A 14,144-nucleotide genomic window follows, 5' to 3' on the forward strand; every position below is an offset into this window, starting at 1 on the left:
TGCCCTGGATGAGCGTGCGATCCCACAGGCAGCCACGTGGAGCTGTTTCTGTACGGGGCCACCCACAGCAGAGCTGGGACAGAGCCCACCCAGCCCTTCAGAGAGAGAAGCAGCGACTGCCTTGCCTCATCCCCTCACTCCCCCAGACTTGCAGACACACCTCCTCTGCCACTTGAGGTAAGACCTTGCTCCAGATTCTTACTTGACCTCTCCCTTGTAGATTCCCACTGCACCAGTGACTGCACAGGCACTGGGAAGAGCCAATGTCAGGGTTTGTAGGATTGGCTCTTTGTGAATGCTGCGATATGTCCACATTCTGAGGGAGGGGCCAGGATGGTAGAAAGAACTCAAGCTCAAAGCAGACAGGCACCGAGGAGCTGGGGGAGCCTAAGAAGAGTGTATTGGGCATTGTCCTAGAAAGAAAACCTGTGGACCCGCAGAGTTAAGTTGTCAGCCTGGCTCTCCTGCACTCATCTCAGACTACAGGCAACCTAACATTCACATTGCATTTTAAGTGATACTCACACAGTACCAGCCTCTTCTTTCTGATATTCTACAGGCAGCCCAGATCCTGTGCGTCTTTTCTATCTATGGTAGTAGGAAGAATTGTGTCTGCAACACAGCTACTTGGGTAATGAGTAACATCACGGGCAGAAGTGGAAGGTGGTGGTGGCCTGAGTGGCCCTTGGAGAAGGTCCCTGCAGCCACATCCAGGGACTGGGTGAGGAGGCATTAGGGGGCACACTCAGTGTCAGACAGTAACAGCTCCTGTCAGTCTGTAAGATGACTCCCATGTGTCTGACCTCAAGCTGCAGCAGGACTGAAAGGAGCCCTACTCCGCTCTGGCTGGGCAGTGAAGAAGGACAGTGCAGCAGGGTCCCTACCAGAGCATGGCTGGCAGTGCTCAGGACCCTGTGAAGAGGACCTCAGAGGAAAATGTCCACTCCTACTCATGGTTTTAACATGTAGTTTTAAAACGCTCAAAGTGATATTTCCATTTCTTCTATGCTTCAGTCAAATTTATTTCTCTTATAGGGAGTTTCATCTTAGAAAGATGGTAAAATAAGGTGAATTCCCTCCTTTGATCTTGCATGCATTTACTGATTTACTGAATAGCAGCAATGTGTGAGCCCCGTGCTAGGTGGTGGGCTCCTCTCCATCCTCACTCTCGGAGAGGGTGCAGCAGTCTGGGTGTCTGTGTCTTAACACCACACCAAGTGGCAATTGGACCAAACCTCGAGCAAGTGAATCTTAAGGGGAAGGAACCAGAGAGAAGGGAAAGGGACCTCCGCTTATACTCTATACTTGTATCAGACCGGACCCTGTGCTAGGGGCTTGGACAGGGGATTCCTGGGAGGTCAGCATCCTGATTTCCTTTGTGCAGATGGGAAACAGAGGCAAAGAAAGTAAGAGACTTATCCAGGGTCATTCTAGCCTGTAAATGCAGACCTGGGATTTGAACAGAGGTCTGTAGGTACCGGAGTGGGGTGGAGTCCCTGCTTTCTACCTGATCCCACACAACTTCCAGGGCATGATCGTGTCCTGAGAACAGGACACACTCTAACACAGTCACATCCACCATCAGCATAGCCTCCTCATGCCTTTTTTTGGTAAAAGTATTAGATCTCTTTGAAGAAAGACCTTAAAGATCTGACGTAATCTAGAGGATAATACTGTGTGCCTACCTCACTTCCTCACCAGCACACAGGTCCAGCAGCTCGGCTCTAACGCTCTGCTTCTGGAGCACGGGGAAGTACTCTCTCTGCATGTCTGCTCCTCTCCACACCCATCAACCCACAAAGTAAGGGGTGAGTGATTAATACATAATGCCAGGGTGTCACCAGTGGATAACTTCAAGGTGACCCCCCAAGGTGACAGCTCCTCTCTTGGGAATCCAATGGGGTCTCAGAACCTCCTGAATCTTAAGCTGCTGGATGTCTACATGTAGCTCTTCCGGATCAACCTATCTGACCTGCACACTGCTTGGAAAATCCTAGAGTAAGATGGAGAGCTACATACACTGTTTATTTTTAATTTGCCCCTTTCATGTCACAGTTTGGGCAATGTGTAACGATAGCAGTGTCATTCTTTTATGTGTCTCTTTCATGGTGGAACGGATGGAAGGCTTTGCTTCTTCTCACATAGATATGGGTAGTAATTTCCTCCCAGAGTCCTGCAGTACACGCACAGGAGCACAGGAGGTGAGCACAACAGCAAAGCTACACTGGGTCTGCAGGATTAGGGGGAGAGGGCTACGAGGCTCTCCAGCCTGCACACAGTCTCCCTGCAACCCCGCCCCCACCTTGAAGTTGACATGAGTGGTAGGAGTTGTTTTGTTTGCACTGCGTCTAGAAATTTAAGACTTTTTCCTCATTTAAAAGAGTGATATGCCCACAAAGTACAAGTGTGGGGACCACTACAGCCTTCTTGGTCGCTCTTATGTCCCCTGCACAGCTCAGGAGGGTCCCTGGCCCTCTCTGTATGGTGGGTCCTACCTACCACCCTGTCCTACCCTTGTTCGCTAGTGCTACTGCAGGCCTTTTACCTTATACATGACCCGCTGTATGTGGTAAAGCCTGAGGTGCAGTGGACCATTAAACTGTCTTCAATGAAAGGCTGTGGAATAGGACAAAGATGATTTTTCTTTTCACAGTAGAATTAAATCTGCTCAGATAATTGCCATATCTGTTTTTCTTTTGCCTGGATGCAAAATCAAATTTCAGAATAAAGAAGGCTTATAAAATGTATTTGGAAGCTTTCCTTCCTCTTCTCTTTTTTAGAATAGTTTGAGGAGAATAGGTATTAACTCTTCTTTCAATGTTAGGCAGAATTCACCTATGAATCCATATGGTCCCAGATTTTTATTTTTTGGTAGTTTTTTGATTACCAGGTCAATTTTGCTACTATTAATTTGTCTGTTCAGATTTTCTATTTCTTTTTTCTATAGAAAATCTTCCTATTTCTTCTTCAGTTTAAAAAGATTCTATGTTGCTACAAATTTATCTATTTCTTCTAGGTTGCCCAATGTGTTGGCATATAATTTTTTTATAGTATTCTCCATAATCCTTTGTATTTCTGTGGTGTCAGTTGTTACTTCTCCTTTCTTAGGTTTGGTTTTATTTATTTGGGTCCTTTTTTTCTCTCTTCATGAGCCTGGCTAAGGGTTTATCAATTTTGTTTATCTTGTTCAAAGAACCAGCTCTTGGTTTTAATGATTTTTTTCTACTGTTTTTTTTTTTTTTTTTTTTTAGTCTCTATGTCATTTATTTTTGCTGTGATCTTTATTATTTCCTTCCTTCTACTTCTCTTGGTCTTTGTTTCTTCTGCTTTTACTAGTTCCTTTAGGTATAAGGTTAGATGGTTTATTGGAGCTTCTTGTTTTTTGAGGCAGGTCTGTATTGCTATATATTTCCCTCTTATGGTCATCTTTGCTGCATCCCATAGGTTTTGGACCACTGTATTTTCATTTTCATTTGTTTCCATGTACTTTCTGATTTCTTCTTTGATGGCTTTATTGACCCTCTGGTTGATTAGTATCAAGTTGTTTAGCTTCCACATGTTTGTGTTTTCTTCCAGTGTCTTTTTTTCCGCCAATAAATGGTTGGAAAATTGGACAGCCACATGCAGAAGGATGAAACTGGACCATAATCTTATACCATACACACAAATAAACTCAAAATGGATTAAAGACTTAAATGTGAGACCTGAAACAATAAAAATCCTAGAAGAGAACACAGGCAGTAATTTCTCTGCCATAGCAACATTTTTCTAGATAGGTCTCCTGAGGCAAGGGAAACATTAGCAAAAAAAAAAAAAAACCTATTGGGAGTATATCAAAATAAAAAGCTTCTGCACAGCAAAGGAAACAATCAACAAAACTAAAAGGCAACCTATGCAATAGAAGAATGAAGAAGACTCTTGGAATGCAAAATCAGCCTATGAATTGGATTCTATGTCCACTGTAGCACAGAACCCCTGGGGTGGAAAGGCAAATCCTGCCCTCTGGTAGGTTATAGCCATGAAAAGCTAACCAAACTGTTTTCAGAGACATGTTTACAAACTGGGAGGCAAACTTAAATGCCAGGGGAAAAGGATTTTGTCTGCAGAGATCCTCCAGTACACTTTCCCACAATGGAGTGGTGCTGCACTTGGGAGCTAGGAGTCCTGTTTTCAGGCACTGAGATTATGGCGAAAGGACTATGGGAAGTAAGGTATTCTCCAGCTCTATCCCAGAGGTCTGGAAAGGCCATACCCAGTGGACAGGGTTTCACAACAGGTTGTACCTAGAGATGTTTCCAGGACACAGCAGACAGGGAGACTGTGGAGGTCAGGCAGCAGAGCCACAGCATGTACCCCTCTGTCTGCCAGCAGCATCCTCACCTCCATCCCACCTCTCTCCCCTGGAGGTCAGATGCGCATGCCTTCATTCTCCAAGCAGAGAGGAGGGGTGACCAGGTTTACTAATGGAGACCTAGGCCATTCCCCTCTCAAGACCCAGAAGCTTTTGTGTCTAGAAGGAGGTTCAAGCAAGCCCTTCTGCTGGATAAAGTTCCACTAACACCAGTGGTTTTCAAATTCCTCTTTTTTAACACAGAAGTTATATGGAACTCTAGTACACAAAAGAGACTAAGATGGCGCTGCCTGGCCCAAAGGTAGGACAGATGCCCAGCAGCCTCCACTACCGAGGCCCTCACTGTGGTCTGAGGTGGCTCCAAAAATGGGCTACAAGCCACGACCTGGCTTCACAGCTGTCCTGGTCCAGGCAATCACAGAGAAGGAAGGAACCTTCTGGAACTTCTAGTTTAAAAGTTCTTAACCTTCATTGTCCAGATTTAAAATGATGCTAGGCCTCACCCCGAGTGACCCCCAACCCCACTGTTGTGAGATGAGTTCAGGCACTGAAGCCCTCCATCCCCCACCCTCCAGTGCATTCTGGTCCAAACCCCTTGAAGGAGGAAAGAGTGATCCAGAGAGACAACTCTCTGATGGGCATTGCTTTAGAAAAGGCTTAATGAAAATCACTTTACCCATGGGAAGGGACTGAGGGACTGAGGGAAGGGGCTAATTTCTTGGGACTTCCACCTGGGGCTGGGGGTACCGCCCAGTGGAGGGGAGCTGGATACCTGAGGAGCAGGGCAGCAAGAGGTCCATGACCACTGAGTCGGCTCCTTTGGTGTAGACATTGATCTCATCGGTGAGAGGATGCCGGATCACCACTGACATCCTCTTGCGGATGGAGTCAAAGCCCAGTGTGTGCAGGAGCTCAAAGGTGAGCCTGCCTAGGTGGGGCAGCTCCACAGACACCTGGTCGTGCAGCCGGTCCACCAGTGCGCAGTTGTAGGCCCGTGCGGCATACACAAGCGCGGCCTCGTCGGGGCTCTCTGCCTCATAGCGCAGCTCCCGTTCCTGCTCCTGCTCCAGCTCCAGCTTCTGCTCCGGGGCAGTGTGCCCCGGGGCCCAGCTGGCCGCCCCGCTGCTGTAGCCATTGCTGGCGATGGCCGGGGCTGGCTGGCCTAGCCTCTCCTCTAGCTTGAACAGTGTGCTGTCATTGGATAGGGTGGACAGAAAGTTGGACCCTGACTTGTGGGCAGTTTTGTTGGTGGTCAGGCTCCCGATGCTGCTGCAGCCTGAGGTAAGGCGGCTGGGTGAGAACCTCCGTAGGAAGTCTTCTATCGTCTTCACAGGGGACTTCACCTCAAATCTCACCCTCACCTGCAAGAGAAGCAGTTAGAAGACGTAGGAGGTATATCCAAGAGGCCTTACTCAAATTGCCGTGGGCACTCCCCCACTTCCCTAATGGGGGCTCAGAGCACAGAGTTCCCATTTCCCAGATTTTGGGGCATATGCTAGAAACTGCAACTACAGCCAGCATTTCTTCCTTGAGACCATTCTTTGGCCTCTTCCATTTCGCTTAAACAAAAATTAGCAATATACATTTTTTTTAGAATGTGATCACTAGGTAGCAACACAGAGGCCCTGGACTGACCCAGGAAGTATGTGGCTAGTGGTACCTGCAGGCTTTGGGACTATCTCCTCTGCTAGCTGTCCCCACACTGCAATGTCCCATTGCTTTGCAGAAAAGGTTCAGAAGAGCATGCCTGTCACTATTGCCTGGCACAAAACCCAGCTTCCCCCCTCCCAATTACAAGAAGCATTTACAAAATCCAGTTTATACAGTCCTTCGAATTATGTCCATATAAAATTTAAATAACATTCCCAAACCCAAAAGAACTTTTCTAAACAAATTAAATGCTTGGACAAATTCAGGATTCAAATCATTTAGCACATTTTTTGAAAGTCACAATAAATCACATATCTTCTAATAAGAAGTGAAAATAACAAAATGGCAGTTATATACATTTGCTAAAGTTCCAAAAAACTCAACAATGGAGCAATAGCAATACTTTATTTAAATGAGTACTGTTCACTAATGTTAGTATAATATACCTATTTTAACTTTCTGCTAGAAAATGGATTTAGAGCAAATGTTGCGACAACCAAACACTGAATTATAGTTAGCCTTAAATTTTCATAATTTTCCCCATGTGACTAAAGTTGTAAATTACATAATAGCCTACAGAAAAGTCAGGTATTTGGTAAAGCAGGGCACATGGGACCAATTTTCATAAAGGTGCTTCTTTGTTCCTATAGACTTTAAATGTGCTACATATTCAAGGGGGGAGATTCAAGCAGCCACACTGGAGCTCCTGCTGGCTCCAAACACCCTGGAAGATAGCACTCACTAATATGTGGAAAGAGGAGTGCACCCAGAGACCTATTCATCTGCAGTCTGAGGGTGGGGGGAATAAATATTCTGCTCCCTATGTGGAATGCACTGCATATGTGACCATCACCACATGCCTCAGTTACGCTGGGATCTCTCTCACTTAATCAGTAGTTGCAACAATGCCTGGGTCTTAGATGGGTCTAACTAGAAACCAGACACTTCTCGAGGGATGCGTGCCAGAAGGACTGAAAAAGGGTGGTGGAAGAACCCAAAGGCCAGATGAAGGATGCTGAGGCAGCTAAGAGGTAAACTGCTCCAGGAAGCAGCCCTTGCCTAAGGCAGATGGTGCAATCCTGTGGTCTCTGGGTGGTGGGACCTTGTTCACTCTGGATCCATCAGGCCCCCTCGGGCTTCTGTAGGCCAGTGTGGCAGGAGCAGGAGCATGGGGGCGGGGGGTTGTGTTACTGCCAGCTATGCTGCTGTGAAGAGAGCAGAGACCCTTTGTTTATTCCATATCACACACCAGCGGCTCCATCAGGGGAACCTGCTAAAAGGGTTGACTCAGGAGAGGGAAAGGAGTCTGGGAGAGTGGGGGTTGAGGGGCAGGTCTATGATATGCATCCGGCCCTAGAGCGCCTTCATTTTTATCCATTTAAAGTTGCCTACCTGCATTACGCACATCCCTCCTTAGGTGCATGCCCCCAACACACCTCCCGGCCTACCTAGAGGACTTTCTAAGAACCACCGGGGTTAGGACCTGTTTGCGCATGAAACTTTACTCTCTTCAGACTGCATCTTATAATTATCCCAAGCAAAAACCAACTTGGGTATTGCTTTGTTCCCACCATCTTAAGTAATCTCTGATTGATTCTTGACTACTTCTCCTTGAAAGATAATGTTAAAGGCCCTTTTAACATCAAATACATTTATTATGTGCCGAGGCCTTCTCTGAGCCCTTCCTCTAAACCCTCACCACTGCCCCCATGTCTCAGATAATGTGTCTAAGGCACAGAAGGGGAATGGCTTGTCCGAAGCCATACAGCTGGTTGGTAAAGTCAGGATTCAAGTCCAGGCGATCTGTCTGGGCCCCGAGCCTTGTCCTGTCCACTCTCTTGTGAGAATCTGGAACCCTGCAGCTCTGTGTAGATTGTGCAGGGCCACCTCATTCCTGCCCCTGCCCACTCCAGGCCAGGCTGTTATATGCCCCACCCATCATGGGCTCGGAAGGTTTTCCTCTCCACTTGGCCCCAATCCCCTTACCTGTCCGCTATAGCCTGGGGATGGCACCACAGAACCAAGGAGCTGGCTTGCCCTCCATAAAGCCCCCTGCTACATCCCCTTCAACCTGAGAGGTAGTGCTGAGCAGTCCTGCTAGAAAGGTTAGACTGAGAACAGTGGGGCCACGCTGCAGGTCAAAGGCGTCAGCTTCTCAGCGATACCCCAAAACTTGCCTTTTGTCGCGGCTGATCCGGGGATGTGACCACTACTGTGTTGCAGATGGTAAGTGCGATGAAGAAGTCGAACACGTCAGAGAGCTCCGGTGAGAGGTGGGCCAGTGGGTGTTCCTGGTGCCTTGCGATGGCCAGGCACCTGTCACATTCACTCACCTTCTCAAACAGCTTCGGATCGGGTGTAATGTCTTTCTCCTGGAAGAAAACAGAGACTGAGGGGTGAGTATAACCCAGTGAAAGCATCTTAGTGGTGGACAGTTTAAGGCACGCTGATTTTATTATAAGCTACAAAAACACCTTCATCTGACTCATGTCCATATGCCATTTTATAGTGATGAATAATGTATAATTGGTATAAGAATATATGACTTACATATGAAATGAAATGCACATGTTCTTATATATAACACACATGTTCTCGTTATAAAATAATACAGCTAAGAATATATATTATTATAACATATCTGACTCAGAAAGATTTGAAAAAGACAGAGAAGGGAAAATTTAGCAAATGTGTATCATACCACTTCACAGTAAAACATACTTTTTTTTAAAAAAAGATTTTATTTATTTATTTGACAGAGATAGAGACAGCCAGCGAGAGAGGGAACACAAGCAGGGGGAGTGGGAGAGGAAGAAACAGGCTCCCAGCGGAGGAGCCTGATGTGGGGCTCGATCCCAGAACGCAGGGATCACGCCCTGAGCCGAAGGCAGACGCTTAACGACTGAGCCACCCAGGCGCCCCTAAAACATACTTTTTGAAACACACTTCTGAGTTTCCTTCCAGTCTTTTTTCTATACGTTTACATTTTACATCATCAAATATTTTACACAATTTCCTTTTGATATAAACCCAGGAGTGGAATTGCTGGATCATACGGTAGTTCTATTTTTAAGTTTTTGGGGAACCTCCATACTGTTTTCCCTAGTGGCTGCACCCGTTTGCATTCCCACCGTCAGGCATGAGGGCTCCCTTTTCCCCACATCCTTGCCAATACTTCCTATCTCTTGGCTTTTTGATGACAGCCAGTCTAAGAGGTGTGAAGTGATATTTCATTATAGTTTTGATTTGCATCCCCACCTTAAATTTACACAATGTTATATGTCAATTATATCTCAATTAAAAAGTTTATAAATTGGCAGTGTCCATTTTCCCCAAAACACTATACACAGTTGATCCTTGAACAATGCAGGGATTGGGGTGCCGACCCCTGTGCAGGCAAAAAGTCTATATAACTTTTGATATTCCTAAAATTAGCCTACTACGGACTGGAAGCCTTACTGATAACATAAACAGCTAATAATATATTTTCTTTTTTATGTGTATTATATACTATATTCTTACAATTATGTAAGCTAGAGAAAAGACAATATTATTACAAAGGGGCACCTGGGTGGCTCGGTTGGTTAAGCGTCTGCTTTCAGCTCAGGTCATAATCCCAGGGTCCTGGGATTGAGTTTCACGTTGGGCTCCCTGCTCAGTGGGGAGCATGCTTCTCCCTCTCCGTCTGCCCCTCCTCCCCATTCGTGCTTTCTCTTGCTCTCTCCCTCTCGCTCTCAAAATAAATAAATAAATCTTTAACAAATTAAAAAAAGGAAATATTATTATGAAAATCATAAGGCAAATACAGTACTGTAATTATTTTTAAAAATCTTCATGTAAGTTGCCCTGCACAGTTCAGACCTGTGTTGTTCCAGGGTCAACTGCAATCTGAACTTTTCCAGGCTTTTAAGCATCATTTGAAAATACTTTTAACAACTTCAAAACAGACATACTATGATTCATTTGGCCATTTTTCTATCACTGAATACATTTTTTTTTTTTTCACTGACAAACTGCTATGCGCAGAAAACTTTGGCTGAATCACTAAATTCCTAGGTCAGAAAGTTTGAATATTTCAAATACTCTTGGACAATGTCAGGAAAGCTTGTTCCAACACAGTCCCCCTCCTGTCAAGCATGAGAGCCCTCCTTCCAGGTGCCCCTGTGTAAACCCACCAATCAGTGACCGTATGGCACTGATGCCATGGCAGCCTCTACATGGGTTTCTAAGGACAGAAGAGAATGAGGCCACCACAGAATGATCAAAATGGATTCTCCCTCCCTGCTCTTAAAACATTTCAGAGTGAAAGGATTTTTTTAGAGATCATCACTCACTCACTTCTGGAAATTTCCCTGCCTGACCAGAATGGTCCATAAATGTTTGGGGCAGCTGGCAAGGCAAGGGAGAAAGAAGTTTATTGGATTTGCACTCGTCTAATTAAAACTTTTTTTTTTCCCCCACTTGGCTTTGCTTTTTCACAGTTGTCATCTTGCCCGATGCTTTATTCATTTCATTTGGCAGGACAGACTTCCTCTCCAGCACCCATCTGGGTAGTTCACCGGGAATCCCCCATCCTTAGAGGCCAAGGCAAAGGGGCCATGTCAGAGTTTTAGAAAAGATAACACGGGTGCCAGAAGAAGGCGTTGGCCACAAAAGTTCTTATAACTGAGCAGAGCTAAACCCCCAGCAACAGCTTATTTGTACCGCTACATGCAGATACTTTGGAGGAATGGAGGGAAGTAGCAGGGCCAGGAAAGGTGGTGCCGCCCCAGCACGGGCAGCTGCCGTCCTCTGAGTGGGACTCACCATAGGGCTGCTGAAGGCCGTGTGCTTGGACAGCATGCTGGCCCGCTTGGCCTCGGCCCGGCTGCCTGTGCGCCGATGTGACTTGGTGCTCTGGCTCCTGTGCATGACGCGAACGCTCTGGTGGCTCCCAATGCTGCCACGCTGGGGCAGAGAGCCCCCTCTGGGCACTGCCTCTTCCTCTTCTGAGTCTGCCTCCTGGTACCTGGCCAGACGCTGGGCTGTGGACAGAGGGACATGGGGTGACACATCACAGTGAGGCCAGGAAAATGAAACTGATTCAGAGCACTCGCTACCCTTGCTTTCTTAAAGGCAAGGCCACATTTAATGAGAGTTCCCACTGAGAGATGGAGGCATTCTCATTTTATCTGGACCTACAGTCAACCTGATCAGGTTGACATTCTCAGCCCCACTGCACAGATGAGCACACTGAGACACAGAGAACTTAAGGAACTTGCTAATAAGTACATAGGACTCAAGAGGGTGGAGATGACATCCAGGTCAAGGTGATGCCAAAGCTCAGGTCCAGTGCATTTTGGTACAGTGGCCATCCCACTCCACTAACAAATAAGGAGTAGACAGAGCTAGATTCACATACAGCCCCTCTATTCAAGTGGACCCTCGGTGTGATGAATGGGGTTTGGGCAGCAGACAACAGGCACAAAGACAGGGCAGACAGTGAAGGCCTAGCCCACAGAGTAACCTGGTTCCAGGCTTTGCCCTTTATCCTGGGGTCATGGGAACACCTGGTTCACTGGGGTTGTCAGGACAGATCACATGTTGAACATCTGCCCCGTAATCACACAGAAATAATGGTTCTCAGGCTGTGTTGATGGCGCTTTCCCATGGGAATCCTTGTTCAGGGCCAGGTAGGTGGTAGGTACTGTTTGCATTTACCCTGTATGGATGAAGCTCTACCCAACAGGGAGGCTAACAGTCCTTGTGGGCTACACAGGGTGGACAAATGCCACAAGGATACAGACCCAGCAGGCCAAGGTCCACTGAAGACGACCTTGACTGCACTGCTATGCTTGAGCCCTCAAGGGGGCACTGCACTGCCCAGCAAAAGTCTCTGTGGCCACATGGCCACTCAGTGAATCCCTTGAAGTATATCCTCACTGCTTCTTGCTAATAGATGGCTCTGAACACATTTTTCTGGCTTTGCCCATTTAGTTCAGCTTGTTTCATCACGGACAAGCAAGGAGACTATTCATGAGGATGACTCATTCAAAACAAGCAATTAGTAAAAACTTCAAGGGTAAGTCCAGTGCTGGGGGTGAGCACAGTGTATCTTAACACAAGGTGGCCTGCCTGAGGGGCTAAGAAAGGCCCTCCAATCTGGGTATGCCTGTGGCATTAGTCTGTCCTGTGAGCCAGGCCTTACATCCAGCATCTTTCATTGGTAAGACTTTTCTGTAGGGATGAGAAAAACGGAGATAAGGAAAGGTAAGTCACCCATGGTCACGAGACCAAGTAACTGACAACAGTAGGATCCCACTCAGGGAGTTCCTCATCCCAGAAGCAAATCTCCTCCTGCCCATCCCACCCACTCCTGGCTAATGGAAGTCCTAGTTTGGTGGTAAATGAATGGCAAGGAAGAACAAAGCCTGGACACAGTGCTGTCAAGCTTCTGGGCTTGTGCAGTAAGAGCCTGGTGTCAACCAAGGTACAAGGTCGAAAGGTACACCAGCCTGTCCCACCTTCCTGCAGCAGTTGGATGTTAGCCTAAAAGCAGCAACTCCTCAGACCACTGCCGATGTGACTGTGGTCGACAATGATGCAGCAGTTTCTGACCAGCAGTGGCCTGAGCGATGCCCTCAGTGTCGTTGGGGAAGATGGAGGCAAGAAGCAGGTGACGCTTCATTCTGGGCACACAGTCTCACCAGGACAAGAGGTCAGAGATGGCCAAACCCACTGTCTCGATATATGTGAACCAGGCTCATTGTACAAAGCCAAAGTCGTCTGAATTCATTTTACTAATGAGATCTGAGAGGTCAGGTCATGGGCGATAACAGCTGAAGTTGCTCTTGGCCCCAGGTGCATGTCAATGACTGATCATAGCATTTCTTTTCAGACATGCAGCAGAGAGGCCTGCTTGCTTTGGTCTTCACCAGAAAGGCTTTCCTGTGTCTTCTAGAGGCAATGCAATCCTTTGATTTCATGATAAGCATCTGACAACTGTTAAAATTCTTCTGTAATCTTAGCTGGGATTCTGCCCATGGAGCCTCAGGTCCAGCTTTCTTTCTTTTTTTTTTTTTTAATAATGATTTTTTATTATATTATGTTAGTCCCCATACAGTACATCCCCGGTTTCCGATGTAAGGCTCGATGATTCATTAGTTGTGTATAACACCCAGTGCACCATGCAATACGTGCCCTCCTTACTACCCATCACCGGCCTATCCCATTCCCCCACCCCCCTCCCCTCTGTGGCCCTCAGTTTGTTTCTCATAGTCCATAGTCTCTCATGTTTCATTCCCCCTTCTGATTACCCCCCCTTTCTTTATCCCTTTCTTCCCCTACTGATCACCCTAGTTCTTATGTTCCATAGATGAGAGAAATCATGTGATAATTGTCTTTCTCTGATTGGCTTATTTCACTCAGCATTATCTCCTCCAGTGCCGTCCATGTTGTAGCAAATGTTGAGAACTCGTTCTTTCTGATAGCTGAGTAATATTCCATTGTATATATGGACCACAACTTCTTAATTCAGGTCCAGCTTTCAAAGGCTGCTTCTGACCCAACTTCAGACCTGGGTCTCTGGCTCCTTTACAATTAGGCTAAGCTCTGCTTTCAGGCAAATGAGCTCCTTCTGCACAAGGTTGAGGTGTTATGGAAGGGGAGAGTGCGAGGGGGACAGGTGGACAGTCAGTGACCATTTATTTTGGGTGGCAAATAAAGCAATAAACGTAGTGGGTAAGTTTCTATGTATTCTTTTTTCTATGATTACTTTAATTTTACATAAAGGGCCTTAGTGGATATCATAATTCTTGGTTTCATGAAACTCACAAAAATCCCATGCCTCTAACAGATCTTTCCCGCCATATCCCGCTAAAGAACAGCTTCCTAATGATACTCATGTACTGATTCCTGTTCTATATTTGCTTCTGTTCCTGTGGTGAGACTTTTTCCACGTTCTCAGATGCTGTTACAGGAAGGAGAGGGAATCCTGGTTGTAGAGCTGATGTGCCTCTCAAAGGTACCATGGCTCCACAAACACTACTGTGGCACTGGGATCCTTCTCATGGTGCCCTCTCCTGGCTCAGGTGTGTGGATGGTTCTAGTCCTACCCTCTGCTTATGAAGTGGATAGCTCCCATATGCGTTCAGGGAGGACAGAG

General features: G+C 46.6%; 1 protein-coding gene across 3 annotated transcripts in view; it reads right to left on the bottom strand.

Annotated features, from left to right (window-relative positions):
* The window catches only part of ATP10A (ATPase phospholipid transporting 10A (putative)), a 187,809-nt gene that overhangs the window by 28,228 nt on the left and 145,437 nt on the right, over positions 1–14,144 (bottom strand). For all 3 annotated transcript variants that reach the window (XM_045795328.2, XM_087856734.1, XM_045795327.2), the window contains exons 8-10: positions 10,808–11,025; positions 8,179–8,373; positions 5,124–5,712 (exon numbers count right to left, since the gene is read on the bottom strand). In XM_045795328.2, the coding sequence (XP_045651284.2) occupies positions 5,124–5,712; positions 8,179–8,373; positions 10,808–11,025 (1,002 nt within the window). The remainder of the gene's footprint in view (positions 1–5,123; positions 5,713–8,178; positions 8,374–10,807; positions 11,026–14,144) is intronic.

Source organism: Ursus americanus, chromosome 28, assembly GCF_024610735.1.
Source record: "Ursus americanus isolate L20-20 chromosome 28, mUrsAme1.1.p, whole genome shotgun sequence".
NCBI classification, from domain to species: Eukaryota; Metazoa; Chordata; class Mammalia; order Carnivora; family Ursidae; genus Ursus; species Ursus americanus.